The sequence below is a fragment of the Prionailurus bengalensis genome, chromosome A2 (genome assembly GCF_016509475.1).
Source record: "Prionailurus bengalensis isolate Pbe53 chromosome A2, Fcat_Pben_1.1_paternal_pri, whole genome shotgun sequence".
Classification (NCBI taxonomy): domain Eukaryota; kingdom Metazoa; phylum Chordata; class Mammalia; order Carnivora; family Felidae; genus Prionailurus; species Prionailurus bengalensis.
The window spans coordinates 165,709,789-165,728,165 of record NC_057348.1 but is presented as its reverse complement, the minus strand read 5'-3'; the positions used below and the strand labels follow the sequence as shown (position 1 = coordinate 165,728,165).

At 57.0% G+C, this 18,377-nt stretch overlaps 1 protein-coding gene across 4 annotated transcripts in view; it reads right to left on the bottom strand.

Moving 5' to 3' along the window:
- DPP6 (dipeptidyl peptidase like 6) overlaps positions 1–18,377 on the bottom strand; it is a 945,711-nt gene that overhangs the window by 7,270 nt on the left and 920,064 nt on the right. For all 4 annotated transcript variants that reach the window (XM_043590488.1, XM_043590487.1, XM_043590485.1 and 1 more), the window contains exons 18-21: positions 14,578–14,676; positions 9,624–9,693; positions 8,101–8,295; positions 1,760–1,814 (exon numbers count right to left, since the gene is read on the bottom strand). In XM_043590488.1, coding sequence (XP_043446423.1) covers positions 1,760–1,814; positions 8,101–8,295; positions 9,624–9,693; positions 14,578–14,676 — 419 coding nt within the window. The remainder of the gene's footprint in view (positions 1–1,759; positions 1,815–8,100; positions 8,296–9,623; positions 9,694–14,577; positions 14,677–18,377) is intronic.

The following is an 18,377-nucleotide window of genomic DNA, read 5'->3' as shown; positions in this document are numbered from 1 at the left end:
TGTATGGGAAGGCGTGTGTGTGGGGGTGTGGGTGTATGTGTTGTGCATGTGGGTGTGTGGGTGTGTCAATGTGTGTGTGTTGGGTGGGAGGATCGAGTGTGAAGGAGCCATACACCTGACAGAGACTCTGTGTGTAGCCCGTGCTGTGCCAAAGTCACTGCAGAATTAACCGTTATGACCCATACGCTCGTTACATTATAACTTAATAGCGTTCCTTCAACACAACACGAATGTCTTATCTTAATGACAGTAAAAGTGTCTTTTTGGTTTCTGGTTAATAATTTTCATTGTCAGTGGAATCTGGAAGTCCTTAAAGTCATTCTGCCATCTGTTTTCAAAAAAAGTGTGGACTAACAACACCAAATGCTGGTGAGGACGTGGAACAGGGAACCTTCACTCACTGCCGGCTGGGATGCCGCACGGGGCAGCCACTTTAGAAGGCAGCGTGGGGATTGCTTACGACACTAAACACACTTTTTACCCTGTGACCCAGCAATCGTGCTCCTTGGTATTTATTCAGAGGAGGGGAAAACTTTTATCCGCACAAAAACCTGCACGTGGAGGGTTCCCTGAGCTTCATTCATAATTGCCAAAACTTGCAAGTTGGTGAACGGACCAATGGGCTGTGGTACGTGGCTATTACTCCGTGCAGAGAAGTAACGAGCTATGGAGCCCTGAGAAGAGCCTTAAACACATACTGCTCAGTGAAAGAAGCCCGTCTCAAGAGGCTGTGTGAGTGTTTGAGGAGGGGCAAGCACTGAACAGAGACAGGCCCAGGCCGGGGGCCGTGACCCGGCAGGCAGTCCGTAGGGCAGCAACTTTCCCAGGTGGGTGCGGGTGGGTGATAGATGCCGACGCCCAGAGTTACGCTTACAGATGATCCGACTGGCTCTGAGCCCCTCTCGGGCAGTGAGTGGGTCTCCGCCAGCATGGAATGAAGCTCCAGAATGCTGCGCCTGAGAGAGAAGCCCCTGGGCCCTCCCCTTTACCGCCTCACCTCTGGTGGTGCCAGCAGGGGTGTGGGAGGGGTGTCTGGGGTCACCCGCCCAGTGGTGCCATGTCTCAACTGTACACTGGCCCCACAGAACGCTGGGCACGGAAGGTCCAGAGGCGAGGACATTAGAGGTAGTCCTGTGATTCCCGATTACCGCTCGAGTCTCCACCTGCACTGCGGTCACTGAGGGGCTCCCCGAGGGCCTGAGCTCTGAGTGTCCCCTTGGAGGGGCGATGGATCTGTGTCTATCCATCTGTGCCTGTGCCTTGCGAAGTCTAAGGCTCATGGATCCAGGCTGTCTAAGAATGGGGGGGGGCGTGCGCCCAGGTGATACTAGGTGGCCCCCCACAGACCTGCACAGCACCAGCTGGGCCACCCTGAGGAACGTGAACTGCCTACTCTTTCTATGTCAGCTAACCTGACTAGTGCACATAAAGATACGCGGAAATAAAGGCTCCTGCGTTCCCTCGTTTCCTGGGGCACCACATCAGGCACCATGGCAGGCTTGCATAAGAAAAGTAACTAGGAACCGAATGAATCTGGCTTCTTTTTCTTTCCTTCTAGATAACAGAGAGAGTGAAACTCTAATAAATAAGCTGGCCGAATGGTGGCTCCCCTTGCTGGAATCGCTAAGCGTCCAACCTCTCGCTCTCAAAAAAACGTAACTGCTCTTATAGCACCGGCCGAGAGACGTTCTGAGCAAATCACACTGGGCCTGGGTGACGGCAGTGCTCTCGATGGGATGGGTGCTGGGCACAGGCTCACCTTCCCAAACACGGCCACACGCGCCTTATCGATGTACTGTTCCTTCAGCATCATCCTGCAAGGCCAAAGAAGAGAGGGCTGAGTGACTGTGCACCTGCATGGTGGCCCAGAGCCGTGCTTTCCCACCATTTCAGGCACGAAGACCCCCCCATGTAAATCAAAGGAAGTACTGGAATTCGAAGGTAATTGTTGCTTTTCTCTATTCAGCGCACAGGTAGCTTGCCCATGTTAGAAACCTCAAAGTGCCCTCACAGGAGCTGTCCAGGTGTGTAAAACTGGCCGACCGAGAGCCAGGAATGCAAAGCAGCTGATGCCGATCCGGAGACCAGGCCCTGCGGGGTCCCTGTCCTCTGCTCCAGTCTGCCCCTCGCTTGGACCATGTGGCTTCTAGCCACCCCAGACTCTGGGCGCGTCCTGCGGGGTTGGCCTGGAGAACAGACACTCTGGTTCTGTGCTTGGAGTCACGGTGCCGGGCTCCCAATCCACCTGCAATGTCCTTTGTCCCCAACTCCCGGGTGGGGTCCCTGTCTTGCACCTGCTTGGTGGCAGACTCAGCCCTGCCTTGTGCTTCCTGCCTTGCCCGGCGCTGTCCAGGTCCTGCCTTGCCCTTGCCAGAGTCTCACTGCTCTCCCCGGTCACCCCTTTTCCCCACAAAATGACGGGAATCTTTCTGGTTTCCGGGCCCTAATTCAGCAGCGGGAGTCCTGCTACCTGCTGGCATGTGACCGGCTGCTTTCCGGATCTCTGCAAGTTGCTTCCTTCCACACATACACCCCGCTGCCAGAGCCCCTCCCTGCACTGCTCCTTCTGTTTTCTATCTGCTTCTTGAGGATTATTCCTTTGTTTCTGTTTTCTGTGTTCTGCTGGCAGGCTGGAGCCACCCCATCCCTGATAACTGCCCTTCTCAGCCTGAAGGGTGTCTAAAACTCTGGGTACCAGCCCTCAGAGACAATTTTTTTCCTTAAGATGACTCCCCCACCCCGCGTCCCAGGACAAGGCCAGTCCTCCGTGGTCAGCACCACGCTTCCATGGCCAACGTCCAAGGTAAATGGACACAAGTTCCTGGGGGCTGAGGGCCCAGCTTGAAGCAGCAATGTCCCCGACTTTTCCGACGGAGGAAGGTGGCGAAAACAGCTGAAGCTGGTCCTTGAGACGACCAGCCCCACAGGAGCAGAAAAGAGTAGAAAACCGGAGTGGACAGGTTACGAATGTGTCTCGGCATTTGAACAGAAATACTAACAGCGTGAGCAGGATCCGGAAACAAGGGACAGATGCGACAAGTAGGTCCACAGAAAGTTACTCAAGTGAGAGAAAAGGCAACACACCTCAACTGTGATGCTCCAGCCCTGGGGACTAACAGCACTTTAATAAACTTGTTTTTGAAAAATGTTGTGCGGGCGTCATATGGTAGCCCCATAGACCTCCAATCACCTCTGCCAGACTCGGGATGTGGAGGTCCACATGTGCGGGTGGACACACACACACACACACACACACACACTGGGTCATGGGCTGCATAGTTCTGCCCACGTATCTGGACCCTCCTGGAGACCCAAACCCTGGATTTTCAGACGTGCATTTGGGCACACGTGAGATTCTCTGGCTCAGCCAGCTTTCACAACCAGCCCGCCGGGGGGCCCCATGAGGATGCTGCCCCACGGCTGGACATCCAGATCACACTTGCTGGGATCCACGTGGCAGTCTGTGGGGACCACGGAGTGTGGCGTGGGCGATGTGCACCACAAAGGGCTCCATTCCAACTTGGAAAACACCTTGGATTTCCTTTCTCAGCTCTGCTTCCAAGTCCACAGGCGGCCCAGGGTCTGGAAATCCCTTCACCTAATTACCTGGCCGCTCACTTCTTGATCTAAATGGCAGAAACCTTGGTAATGAGCCTCATTTTTCTGGAGTCTTCCAAGAGTGGTTGCTTTTCCAATACCAAATATTTTTATTATCTTGTGCTTCTATTTTCACTAACCAACCGAGCAAATCCCATGTGATGATTTTTTTATGGTGAAAAATTTGCAATAGAACTGCAAATTAAGGAGAGCCCGATTTCACATGCAGGTAGCGCTTTTTTTATTACTGGGGTTGTCTGAGGCCTCGTGAAAAGCAGAGGCAGAACCCATCAGGGTGCTTTCTTTTTAAAAAAAAAAAATTAACATTTATTTATTTCTGAGAGACAGAGAGAGAGAGGGAGACACAGAACCCGAAGCAGGCTCCAGGCTCTGAGCTGTCCGCACAGAGTCTGATGCGGGGCTCGAACTCACAAATGGCGAGATCATGACGTGAGCTGAAGTGGGACGCTTAACCGACTGAGCCACCCAGGTGCCCTATGGGTGTCTTTCTTAATGGAGCGTGCTCTGAGTCTGGTTCCTTGCTGATTTGCAGAGGCCCAGGGGGGATGGGCTCCAGCCCTCAAGATGCATCGTCTCCTGGGGGAGGGCGGACTAACACGGTGACAAGGCAGCAGCACTGATGATATGGCATGATGGGACGTATGTCCGTTGTGTGGTGTGGTCACTGCTAAAGGAGCCTAGCGCAGCGAGGGGGACCCGAGGGGGAGCCGTGCGCTGGTCAGGGTGGGTGGGAACCGTGTGGACGGGAGAACACCTGGGAGATGGCGGCACGGGGTCCTGGGTGAGCGGGGCTGTTTGTGGGGCGGTGTGGAACTTCGGGGGGGGGACAGGGTACAAGTTTGCACCCTGCGTGCCGTCCCTCCTCCCTTGAGAGAAGCAGCCCTGAGGGGGCTGCCGACCACCGGGGGTCACATCTTCTGACCCTCCGTGGCGTCCACAGCATCCCAACCCGGGGACTGAGTGCGGCAGGGGCCCTACGGCCACGCCCGGCTGCCTGGCATGGGATCTTGCCCTGTCTCGGCGATGGGCTCCCGCCATGCTGGCGGGGACTCTCAGAGCCTCGCTGCCACCGGAAGCCCCTGTACCCGCTTTGTCCTCCAAGCCCCTCCCCTTTCCACGGTGTCAGACTCCACTGCAGTCTGGTGGCCACCCCGGCATCCTTCACAAACAGCCCGGCCGACACCGTCTGCTAAGTCCACGCTGGCACTCTTCTTGGGGACCCCAACTGACACAGGTGCCACGGTCCACATGGCTGCCTCAGAGTGGGGGAAGCCCCCAGCCAGAGCCTGGATCTGGCAAGAAAGAGGGGGCAACGGTGGCGGAAGGGGGGAGAAACATGGCCAGCGCCTTCTTCCAGCTCGGTGCGACAGGCGGGGGCTCCTGACTCCGGCTCCGAGGCAGGGCACCCTGCCTACCTCCGCGTGCACTCGCTGACCAGCCTGGGGACTCTGCCTCGAAACGCCTCCCAGGCACACCCCACCTTGCCACCTGGCGGTCCCCAAAGCACCCACTCACAGACGCCGTGGTCCTGCCCAGTCGGCTGGGACCGTGCCCTCCTGGTGGGTCTGTCCTTGACCCCCCGTGGGCCACAGCTTGGGCACTGATAGCCAGGGGCAGTCGCCCCGCCTGCTGGGCTGGTCTCTGGGGGCCACGAGGCCACACCCACGTAGCAGCCAGGGCTGGGGAAGGTTCCTCGGCTCCCCACCCTCTTCTTTCTTCGTCCCCACGGGCGTCTCCTCCTTTCCGCTTCCCCTTGCTCACTGTCCACGGGGCTCCACTGAGCTCGGTGCCTCCGAGGATGAGCCCTACGAACAGCCACAATGGCTCCCGTGTCCTCTGGCGTCTAGTGGGTTCTGCCAGTGGAGGGGGAGGGGGCGGGCAGGGGGCACGGCCCCCGTCAGGTGCCCCCTCCCCGTGGCCGAGGTTCTCTTCCGGGCCGGTAGCTGCTCCTGCTGTGGCTACCGCAGCCTCACTGGCTGTCCCTGACCCTGCCCGCGCCCCCGCAAACTGCACGGTGACCCGTCTGCCCCCCGTAACGACTCAGTTTGAGCGCCAGGACGCTGACCCGCGCGACTTGCTGCACCACTGCCAGAGTCACGGTTCCGAACAACAAATTGACCCTGCCACCTCCTTGCTGAAAACCCCTCTTGCGGAACTGCTCCTACAGGGCAAGCAGCAGCTCCTCAGGACCACGTGGGAGGGATCTCACAATCCAGCCCTGTCCTACCTCCCCCACGGCCCACGCACACGGTGGTGTTCCGGTGCTCAGCGTGCCCCGAACAGCAGTGCCTTTGCATTGCCTCGGGCCTTCGCTCACGATGTGTTCTCCGCTGGGAATGTGTATCTCCCGCGTTCGGCCTGACAGATCCCTAGTAATCCTTTGAGGTCTTGCCCACAGGCCACCTCCTCCCAGAAGCCCCCGAGGCAGGGCTGTTTGCTTCTGTAGCCTGTGCCGTGAGCGTGAGTGTGGTTCCGCCCCGTGCCGCACGGCTGCCCTCTCCCCTAACGCAGCGGCCGGGCCTGGGAGGGGATCCGCTCGCGTCGGCTGCGAGGACAGCTGCTGACCCAGTGGGGCTCCAGGACAAGACACGAGGTGGACGAAGACGGGAGAACACAGAAGGGGTGGGCCAGCCTCAGGGTCTCTCAGACTTCTGATACCACGGGGTGATTGCTCTCTGAAATGAAAATGCAGACCCGGACCGCACACAGAGCTTGCAGAGTTCTCCCTGGCGTGGGCGAACCCTGGGCCTCGGCTTCCTGCGTGTCTCAAGGTGGCTGTAAGGTTTTCATCAGTTTGTGTATTCTGGTGCTGGGAAGCTTGGTCTGTCGGTTGACATGCTGTCTCTCCGGAACGGGTTCTGCCTTGGTTTTTGAACAGATGGCCGGATCAATTCCTTACTTTTGAAAATGCCTAGAGTGTGAAACAGCCTTTTTGCTCTCTGGTCCCTGTGCTCAGAGGGGAGAGGCTAGACACGGCCAGGCGCCTGCAGGGGTGCGGGCCGCGGGTGCGCCTGAAGGACACTGCGTCCTTCCTTCCGGGGCCCCTGGAGCCAGAGGCCCTGCTACCATCCGAGAGGGCTGCTGACAAAGTCCCTCCGCACCCCTTCCCTTTTCCGGAGGGGCCTCCCTCGGTGGACACCTGCTGGCTGGCCCCGCCCCCACTGCTCCGCCCCTCCCGCACAGAATCCACGTGGCTGTCCACCCTCCTTCCCCCGCCAGCAGGGATGGGGGGACCCTTTAGGTCTCAGGGTGACGGCCCACACCTCTCTCTCGCCGGTGACGGGTTCTGGGGCAGGGGCACGTAAGGAGAGGTTGGCTGGGGGCTTCTGGGGAGGCTCCTCCCTTCCTTTCTGGAAATTTCTGGAGGTGGCTCGCTCCCCAACCTCTTGGAGGCGAACGGAGAGGCCCGGAATGAGGTGCTCCTGGTAGCCATGCTGTAGGCACGAGGAGAGTCACTCCAGGTGACGCCCTCCCGGCCAGCTGAGCAGGGGGACGGGGAGAGCCGGGCTTTGAGTGGCATGGCCAGGTCTGTGTGTCCATCCGTCCCGAGGCCACCATCACTCTAGATTTCAGAGCCAATACAGTTCCTTATTTTTTTTAATTAAAAAAATTTTTTTTTACTGTTTATTTTTGAGGGACAGAGCACGAGCAGAGGAGGGGCAGAGAGAAGAAGACGCAGATTCCGAAGCAGGCTCCAGGCTCCGAGCTGTCAGCACAGAGCCCGACGCGGGGCTCGAACCCATGAACTGCAAGATCATGACCCGAGCTGAAGTCCGACCCCACTGAGCCCCCGGGGGCCCCTAATGGCTCTTTATTTTTAAAGCTCGGTGGCCATGGTGTGCCTGCTCCCTGGCAAAAACATCCCGGAGGCGACCTCAGAAGCTTCCCCCTCTCTGCATTTTCCATGGGGCACTTAGAGGGCTTTGGACATATCATGTCCTCAGCCAGGGGGCGTCCTCACCCGCCCCTAGCAGGGGGCACCACTCACTCATCACTCACGTCCCAGTCACTCAAAAGTGATCCGACTGCCCGCCCGCCACGGGCCACCAGCCTTCTCAGAACCGAGAGAGATCCGAGATCCGTCTGGAAGAGTCTGGAAAGTGAACTGTCCAGACCGCGGAGCACGAGCCCGGGAGGCGTGTGGGGGATGGGATGGCACCCCCGGTGAAAGCGTGTCAGCCTGTGCCCTGGACCCTCCACGGGGAGGAGCGCGGTGCCGCCCAAGTCCACGGCCCTCCCATCCACCCTCCTGTGTGGGAGCCAGCCTCAGCAGGACTGGCACACAGGCCCCTGAGTCCTTCCCGGGACAGCAGCGCACGCGGTCGCTGCGCTCGGGCCCTTCCCACTGTCCTTAGGGCGAGGAGGGGAGACGCTCCTGGGTCCTGTTCGCCCCCGCACCTACCGCCCACCTCCCCTGCCCTCCCCTGCCCTCCCCCGCCCTCCGAATGGTCTCTGAGCACCCCGCCACCCTGGGGGCCTCACCGCACGGCCTCCGTCTGGTCCTTCTCCTCCAGGGCGCCCAGCCGCCGCCCCACCTCGTGCAGGAGCTTGGTCCCCTGGAAGCCGCTGCCGCGGCCGTCGCACTTGAGCACCACGGCCCCGTGGCTGCTCACCATCACCGTCTCCCAGCTCACCTGGAACCGCTCGGCCACGCTCTGGCCCCCGGGGGTGCCGTCCCTGCAAAACAGGCCCTGCCTCACGCATGCGCTGTGGCCCGGCGCTCTTCCCCCTCCCCTGCGCTCTCCCCTCCTCCCCCCTCCCTCCCCCTCCCCGCTCCTGGGCTCCCCCCTCCCCTGCGCTCCGCACTCCTCTCCCCTCCCCTCCCCCCTGCGCGTCCCCCTCCCTCCCCCTGCGCATCCCCCTCCCCTGGGCTTCCCCCCTCTCCTCCCCTACACTCCTCTGAGGAGTGTGTATGCAGGGGCGTGTGTACCTACGAGGTGTGTGTCTGGGGTGTGTGTGAGAGAGGCAGATGTGTGGTGTGGGCGTGTGGGAGAGGGGTGTGTGTGGCCGTGGGCAGCGTGCCAAGGCTGCGCAGACGGTGGGGTGGGTGACTGCGACACGGCACCAGATCGCGGGGTCCAGGCGGCGGGCACGTGTGTGAGGGCCGAGGCCCGAGGACAGGAGCAGCTGAGGAGCGCAGGGCTGATCAGGTCACTGGACCTGGGTGACCCCGCTCACTCCTAAAGCACCGCGGACGGCCCCACTCTCTCCCGGACTCTTTCCGGTCACCGCGGGGGCAGTGGCTCCAAGAGGCCAGGCCGGAGCCTCGTCAGCGTTTCCCTGGTGCCCCTGCCTTGAAGGAACCCCGGGGGGGTGGGGACAGTGCTTCGTCTGGTGGCGTGTGCCTCACCCCCGCGGGGGGCACAGGCCAGCCCCTGTCTAAGCCTCAGGGCAGCTAGGCAGCATCTGAGGTGCCCGTGAGAGCGTGCTGTCCCCGGTCGGGACCCCCTCAGCGGTGGCGACAGCGGCTCTCTGCTCTCCAGACCCCGCCAGAGGGTTCATTCACGCACAAACAAAACGTCTGAACTAAGTCCTTGTTGGCAGAGGAGCAGCGTTCAAGGCAGCTTGCTGCTCAGGCCCTGCCACCCTGGTGCCAGCTGGGGAGGCCAGCGGGTCGGCTGTGCCCGCCCCCCCCCCCCCCCCGGGTCCCCTCACTTCTTGGGGGACCTGTGCCCGGGGGGGAGGGGGAGGCGGTGCTCAGAAGGCCTCTGTCCTGTGACGTGCTGCCCGCCTGCGGGACCAGCTTTGCTGTCCGTCCTCTGGGCCTGGTCCCCGAGCAGGAGTGGATCGGGGCTCGGGGCTCGAGCCCCCCTTCCTCTACCGGGCGGCTCCCCGACTTGTGAGTGTGGCCTGCCACCTGCTGGCGGCCAGCCTGCCTTCAGCTTGCAGGTTGCAACCTCCTTTCTCGAGCTCGCCATCTCCTATGGGCGCGGTGGTTGTTTTCCGTGCTGTTACTGAGCCCCCCCGGCAAGGACCCCGAGAAAGAAAGAGGCGACAATACTCACACCACCAGGAGCAAGGGGTAGTGTGCCGTGTCGGTGAAGGTCGCGGGCTTGAGGATCTGAACGGGGAGGTCTAGGCAGGAACAGAGCACAGGGCCGCACGTTAGGAACAGCACAGACAGGGAAGGAAAGAGCCTTGGCCCCGGTGCCAGAAAGGCCCTCTGGAGGGGACATGGTGGGTCCCCACCCCGCCTTCCTGGGGCTGGCCCTGAGTTTTCTCTCCGTGCCTCCGGCCTGCTGAGTGACCTTGGGCAAATCACCCACAACCATCTTGAGGCTGAGTCTCTCCATCCGAAGCTTAAATTCAACCTCGCAAACAGAGCGAGCTGAAAACCAGAAAAGACCAAAACGCCATAAGCACTTGTTAAGAGCCGAATTCTAGGCTGCGAGAAACGAACCCCCAAGGGTGACGTTCATCAGTTAAGTGGGGACAGATACGGGGGAGCCATGGGGACGGGGACAAGATGAGCCCAGGGGGCCAGTGGTGAGGCCGGGGGGGGGCAGCCCAGAGGGACAGGCCGAGAGCCGGGGGATCCCTGCAGAGGCGGGGGCTGGAGGACAGCTGCGCGACCCCCTTCGGATCTTGTCCCGGGCAGCGAGGGACCCAGTGTGGGAGGGGGAAGGGTTGCCTTCCCACTTTCTTCTGCAACCCCTAAAACAAGCCTTCCTGCCCACGTTAGAAATTGTTTATTGATGTTAACTATGACCCAGATTAGCGATTACATTGGAATTAGTAGCTTTTTCAGTACAATTACTAGGGATACATCCCAGGCTCGGGGGGGGGGGGGGGGGCGGGGGCGGGGGTCGGCTTAGCAGCCTGCTGTGACCGGGGCCTCATTACTGATTCTGGCTGAATGTTAATGGCTTGCAAATTAGATCAATGGCCCAGGGACCGGCCAAAAGGCGTCGGACTTTATCATTGCAATATCCATAAAACATGGTCTGGGCTGCTCTGGGCCAACGATAAGCCCGCAGGCCGACCTTGGCCACGACAGGCTGCATACAGCACAGGGAGCCCTTCCCGAAGACGGATCGCTTCCCTCGGGAAAGCCTTCACCTCTGGTGCCATTAGGTGAAAAAAACAAAACATAACGAAACGAGACATGTCGGCAGGGTCACATTTTTCAGATCTTTGGGGGGGCCCCGAAGGGGTGACATTTAGGTGCCCCGCACACACCTGCTTTTCCAGCACCTGCGTTCCCGTCTGCCACGGAAACTTCATGCTGGAGAGAAATCTCAAGTGGCAAGGGTGGGAGAATTGATTGTTTCCGAAGGTCTTTTCTCTGCATTTCTGGAGGGGATGGCGTCCACCCATCAGCGGACAGAACTACTGTGGCAGCAGCATGCGGACAGGCTTGAGGAAGGAGGGCGCTGGGCCCAGCAGAGAAGCAAACATGTTAAAGGACCACGGTCTGGCCTCAGAGGCTGTGGTAGGAGGCAACGGGTGTGGGGAAACGCGAGGGAGTGTTCCGGAAAACTTGCTGACGGGGACGGGGGTTGGGGCAGGAGGCGGAAGTCTGGCCACGGAGGGCCACCGGGACGGCTTCACAGAGTGTGGCACGTGCCAGGGCCCTGTGCGCGGCTGTCGTCGTGAGCCGTGGACACACAGCCCCACGTCCTCACGCCGCGCTGGGCCCTGCACGTTACGGAGCCCGTCTCGGGGTCTTCAGATATAGACACAGAAGGGAGAGGGGGTCGGAGCAAACCTGGAGATGGCCGGTCCACTTACTCATCCGTCCTCCCACTCCTCCCTCCCTCCATCCAGCATCTGTTAAAATCATCTTATCTTCTTGCCCTTTGGATCTTCCTCGTGGAAGGAAATGACAAAACTCTGCTGTTTACTTAAGGGTTCTCATGAGTTTCAGTGTCCAAGTAACTGGACTCCAGGGCCGGCATGGAAAACGGAACGAGTCAAGGACGCCGTCCGCGTGGGCAGGCCACATTTTCCCTTGACCTACTTCTTTGGAACAGGCCCTCCTGTTCCACCGACAAGAATCTCTGTCACAGAATACGCCAAACTGTCCAGAGTGGCTCTCTTTCTAGACCACGCTCCGACAGGGACGGGGGCGGGATTTGCGACAAACAAGCGGTTACTGGTTGGTTACTCGGCTGAATCCACCAGGAGCTCGTGACACTCTGAGGGCACACGCCCCACCTCAGGAGAGGCGTCCACTGTCGCCCGCGAGGCGCGGGGTTACTTGATGTCCCAACGGCAGCCCGACAAGAGCTGCTGTGTTACAGGCTCGCCGTGTTCTTCCCGCCGGCATCTCGCTGGTTCTTACGCTCACCATCAGAGCTGGGGTTCCCGTGGCTCTTGTGGGTCCTCATACGCCGCCTGGACCCGGGCCCTTTCTGCTCCCTTCTTTTTAGCTCTATGATTTCCCCTGAGCCCTGATGGAGGCATCTGTGTCCTAGTCTCTCCGCGTCTACGTCTTTTTAATTTGCCGCTTCTCTCCCTCTCGTGAATAAGCAGGCCTGAGCTCGGCCTGCTGGGCTTTCGGCTCCCTGGGCACCCAACGCGGTCCGTGGTTCCAGGGCTGAGTGTGTCCTGTGGCATGTGAGTGCCTCTCATGGGCACCCAGGGGAAAACCAACTGGCAGGGAGACGGTGGGAATGACCCCGGGGCCTGTGGGAAGGGACCCCCGCAGCCCTAACCACGTTTCTTGGCCAGGGCAAATCGCCACAGCCTCCGTTGGTGCTTTTCCTATCTGTTTCTTCTCCCATCTCTAGACCCTTCCTTATTTATTTCCTTCACCGTCTCCTGTTTTATAAGGGAAGCCTCTGGACCCAGGGCTGGGGGGCAGGGATTTGAAGTACACCGTATTTCCCGACTCTCAGAGATGAATATGTAACCTCACATGCATCTCTAGCTATGTATAGAAAAGTTCTAACGTCATGTGATCCCACAGGGAAAGAATAGGATTGGGATGTTGTGGCACATGGCCTCTGGATGGAGGGAAGGTGCTTCCAAGTCAGGGGTCCCTCTGTGCCCACTGACCGCCGGGGCTCTCCCACGGGCTGGGAGTCCGGGTCGGCCTCCTGACTTACCCCACATCGAGCGCCGGCTCGGGCTGCTCCCTGCCGTGGACCGCACGCTCTCCTGTGTGCCAACCTAAAGCCCGCTCCAAGGATCCCGTCCAAGCCCCACCTTCTTGGGAACCTTCCCATGATCCCAGCCCACTCTCATGCTCTGTTCTGAACTCGTGGGCCATTTGCTTTCTGCTCTAAAGGATGCAGCTCGACCATGTGTACTGTTTGGGTCAGGCTGATCTTGTTTCATGGGGGAGAGCCTTGGCTTCTGACCATAGGACATCAGTCTGTTAGGTAGCTGTGTCTTCGCTAACAAGGAGGTACTTAATAATGCTCCGGGTCCACTGGCCTAGGCGATGAGCCATTGTCCCCCTGTAAGGGACTGGGTAGAGAAAGAGCTTCCAGTGATGGTCTGGACATCACTAATCAATCTCAATACTCTCCCATTGACCACTGGTGACCTTCTACTCCTCTTCAACCAAGAGCTCTAACAGTTACCATCAATCAGTCGAGTTTTCTCAAGAGAGGAGACCCATTTACCAACCTCAGAGGTGATGGGTAGATGGACCTGAATGAAGGACTCTGTGACACCTTCAAGGGGGAAATCTAAATCGTTGAAGAGAAGGGTGCCATCTCCCAGAGTAGGCAAGTCTGGAGGGGGATAGAGCTCAGGGGGAAAGACAGACGTATCTGGGGCATTTTGCATGTGGGGTTTCCAAAGGTAAACATCTGGTGGGCAGTTAGGATGCCAGGGGCTGGCTGGGTTGACTAGGGAGCCAACGAAGAGAGGAGGATTGAACCTATGGGGACCCCGCGTCCCCCCCTGGAGCTATGAGTGCAACCAGTGCTCTGGGGCTACAGTGCCTGGTGGGTTCCAGCACAGCATTGGAGCTCATAAAAGCCTACTGGATGCACGAATGGACAGTTCAGGACCAAGAAGGAAACAGAAAAGGCAGAGTTCTGGGTGCTTCTTGGGTTGTTACAACACATCAGTCCTCCATTACATTATTTCCCCCATTCTGAGGATACCCCTTTGGCCCATGATCAGCACTGACAGGTTAGACGATGAAGCAGAAAAATACCAAATGGAACAGGAAAGGAATCCCCACACGGAGGACGTTTTCTCTGGATGGTGTCATGACATGTCCCCCCCAAAGGAGAGAATTCCAGCCTGGGACCTTATTTAAATTGTCAGCCTCTTGGGGCGCCTGGGTGGCGCAGTCGGTTAAACGTCCGACTTCAGCCAGGTCACGATCTCGCGGTCTGTGAGTTCGAGCCCCGCGTCGGGCTCTGGGCTGATGGCTCAGAGCCTGGAGCCTGTTTCCGATTCTGTGTCTCCCTCTCTCTCTGCCCCTCCCCCATTCATGCTCTGTCTCTCTCTGTCCCAAAAATAAATGAACGTTGAAAAAAAAAAAATTTAAATTGTCAGCCTCTTGAGGAGAGGCTTTTTTTTTTTTTTTTTTTTTTTTTTTTTTAATTTCCAGAGAAGCCTCTTGGTTCTCAGCACAATAGCTTGGTGCAGGATGCTTTCCCCCCATGAGCCCCGCCTGAATCTCTTCCTTGCTGGCTGGAATGCATTTCTAGCCATGAAGCCCAGCAAGTGTGGTGCAGGGGGGAGCCTCAGATGCACAGTAACATACTACTGATGGTTGGGCTGTTTCAGAGTAGATGTTTGCTTTCCTTGTAAAGAGGACAATGCAGGGGCGCCTGGGTGGCTCAGTCAGTTGAGTGAACGACTCTTGATTCTGTCTTAGGTCATGACCAAATGGTTCGTGGGATTGAGTCCCACGCTGGGCTCTGTGCTGAAGGTGCAGAGCCTGCTTGGGATTCTCTCTCTCCCTCTCTCTGCCCCTCCCCTGCTTGTGCGCATGCTCTCTTTCAAAATAAATAATAAACTTAAAAAAATGGGAGACAATGCAGTACTTACTGTAATCGTCAACCTCGATCTTCCTGTATTCCACTTTCGGCATCTGTCGGTCATGTACGGCCTTCTTTACGTGTTCGTTTGTTTCTAGGTCATAAATTTCTAAGCGAGAGAAAGGAAAATGACACAGTCAGACTCAGCAGTCATTTATGGAAGCCAAGTGTTGTCATGTGCATCAGACCACTAATTCCTACACTGGGCCTGGAGGTGATGATTACTATTTCTTTTGCACAGACTAGGAAACCGAGACATTAGATAACTTGCTCAAGATACAGGACAAGGTGGAGTGCCCAGTCTCAAGTCAGGAGCTTGGGTAGACGAAAGATTCCTCCCCTGTATTAGGCAACTCCTCTGCCCCCTATAAATCGTCTTTCTGCAAGGCATTTCTCACTCACATGTATATCATCTTTCCGCAACGCATTTCTCACTCACACGTATATCATCTTTCCGCAAGGCCTTTCTCACTCACACGCATAGGTCTGGGTATGTTTTATCCCAACACTGCTGGTTTTGGAAAACCAACGTCACATACCTGTTAGGACAGATGAGTTTCCGAATATAGTGGCCACGATAACGGGGGGGAATAAATTTAAGAATTCCCTGAGCTTGCACCAAAACCTAACCTAAGCCTAACCTACCCTAAGCCTGGGTTAACAAGGCTTAGGGCAGAAAGCCACTTCCACAGGACGAAAGCGTCTGAGAACAGGTAGAGGTGGAAAGCCACACAGCAGGGCAAAGATGTCCAGAGCTAACTAGCAAGAAAAATGCCTTGTTAACCCTGAGGTAGCATGCTCTCTCTGACTCAGTCCCTAGAAAAGTTCAGATAAACAGACACGGTGACTGATGCCTGCAGTAAATGGCCGTCTGCTCAGCATCAGCATTTTGATTTGTATTGACCCTAACCCCTAACACTGCATACCTTTGAAACCCCCTTTCTCTCACACGCAAGTTAACGATCACTGTTTTATTGTTTCTCTCGGCACGTCCATCACATTTGTAAGCCTTCTGATCCTAATAAATATGGAGCAAGGACCCTTACTTGGGGCTCTCGTCCCTCCCGGACATTAGCCTCTCTCGTATTCAATTCTGCGTCTGCTCTCTTGCTGGGCAAGACAGAACCCCAGACTCAGAGTCTGCAACAAATAACCAAGGAAAGAAAAGAGAGTAGAGGCTGGAGTATGCTCTTTATTAAAATTTTACAGGAAAGGTGGATTCAGATCTCTCACCCTACTCATAATGTGGTCTGGCTTGGCACACCTTAATCTGGATGATCCTATTAGCTGGCAGTGATACAGTGCAGCGAGACTGGCCCTTTCCCCTCCAAATGAGAGAGAGAGGGGTCAGTCCTATGATGGCTCCTTACATGCACGTGCACCCAGTGGTATGTGTCCAGGTGCAAGGATGCTCTCATCAGCCCACTTCACTAATCTCCTCCTTCCTCCTACTCCACCATCTGCTCTGTAATAAAACCACCGGAGTTGACTTCCCCCTTCCTCTCTTACTTTGAGCCCATACATGGGGACACCTTGTGGCTCATTATGAAAGGAAATTTTGTCTGCAAGGAACTCCACCTTTGAAACATTCATGAATATTTTAAAGAGTAAACTCACACCACATGCAATGCTACAAGGAACGGTGAACTGTCCCCATAGAAACTCCTTTTAAGAACAACAGACACCCTAAGTGACACCTTTAGCACGAAGGCACCTGGAGGCCAAATATCGCCCAGAACCAGGAGTCTCCAGCACTGAGCAGTGTTATCTGTGAACAGCACAAGGCTACCAGTGGTGCTCAGGGATCCGGGGGATTCTTTGGGAACAGAAATGGGAAACGCCCTCAGGGGCCAGTGGAAAGGGACAGTTCCAGTTGCTGGACACATATTTGAAAATTCAGCTTTGATGGGGCGCCTGGGTGGCTCAGTCGGTGAAGCATCCGACTTCGGCTCAGGTCATGATCTCATGGTTCGTGAGTTCGGGCCCCGCGTCAGGCTCCGTGCTGACAGCTCAGAGCCTGGAGCCTGCTTCCGATTCTGTGTCTCCCTCTCTCTCTTCCCCTCTACCACTCACACTCTGTCTCTCTCCCTCTCAAAAATAAATAAGCATTAATTTTAAAAAAAGGAAAAAGAAAATTCAGCTTTGATGTAAAGGTGAGGGGGGAAGTGGTAAAACTAAATTTTCAAACAGGTAGAGTTAAAGGTAAAAACCTCTTAAGTTGGACCAAGATTGTGCAAGATTCTGAACACCACATGGCAGCCAAGACACGGGGTCCTTCGTAGACAGCAAGTCGGGACACCTGTGTCTGCGAGGGACGTACAGGGAGGTCCAAGCACACCTGGCCTCAACTCGGAGACCCGGACATGTGGCTGAGAGACGGCACGCTCTATCTTCTGGCCATGCACGCAAGTTAGGGAAGGAGCACAGCCCCAGGGTGGCAGGTGGCCCCGCTGCCCACCCCAAGTCCACAGCCCGGACTCCTCAGAGAGCCGATGCAGCACTCAGGTTTTGCTGAGTCTAAATGCCCTCCTCCTGTTAAGAGTGTTGCAGGCACTCAGTGGAGAGGAATTGGTTTGTGAGATATTAACTATTTCTTATCCGTATCCTAGTCACAACGATAGGGCGGGAAGTCTAGAAGGTAGTTCTGCAGGATAAGGAGAAAAGTAGCATTTTTCAAGTTCTTGGCTGCCACAGAAGCTTTGCACTTGCTCTTCCCTCTGAAGAAACTTTCTTTGCTGGCTCCTCCTCCATCAGGTCAAACATCACCTCGTCAAGCAGAAGTCTATCTCAGGTACCCCTCTTCACACCAAGGGTAAGAGTTGTGGTCATCTGTCAGACTCTTTCCCACCCTCCAACTCCCCAGGCATCAGTGTTTGGGCCCATCCCAGGGACGAAACGCAGGAGTTTCCAGTCACCTGAGTAGATGGGGAAATCCAGTTCATGCCCCGGACATGGCGCATCCCCACAGGAGCCAAGTCTGGGTTTCTCCCCAGGCTTTCTCCCTGTTCCCACATGGCCCCTTTCCATGGCCGCAAGAGGGTCTCTGCTACAGAAGCGGCTGGGAGGGACTGGGAGGTCCTCCTGGGTGCTTCAGAAGCCTGGGGGCTTTCAGGGGTTCCCAGGGTTTCAGGCCTGTCGAGTGGTGAGAGTTGACACAACCGAAGCCTCTCCACCATTGTTCCCCGCATGAAACGACCCACGGTGAAACCAAAGCACACTTCTGTTGCACTGACGGGAAAGCGTATGGTACTTGATGGAGTCCCGGCGGACGCAGGTTAACACTGAGTCAATGCCGGGACCAGGATGGAATTCATGGACGCTGCCCCAGACCTGCACTCAGTGCAAGAGCCAGTGCACAGATCTTCTGGAAGCCTCAATCTTCAGGGAACCTGCCATCCTTCCCTCCCTGTGTGCCCACAAGATAAGCCCAGGTGGAGACAGGTAAGGGACTAGGGGTGTGCAAATGTGGGCCAAGCTGGACGAGGGGAATTAGCAGGCACATGAGTAGACCGTCTTCACCAACAAGAACAAAGGCGGCTCACTGCCACCGAGAGGCAGCAGCACGCGTTTGCTTCCGGGGTGCAGGTGACAGCCTCAGCTGGGGAAGTTTGTTGGTGGCAAGGCCAACTGGACCACCAGAGTTCAAAACGCAAGAGGACCGAACGGAGCCTCTCAGTTTATCACGACACGCTCCTCCGTCCGTGGGCACGCGTTTGAATTCGGTCTTTCTGGCATCACTCAGCAATCTCCGATGCTGATCCTGAAGGAGAAATTTCGTGCTTAGGTTTGCAGAGTCGTTTTGCTGCCCAC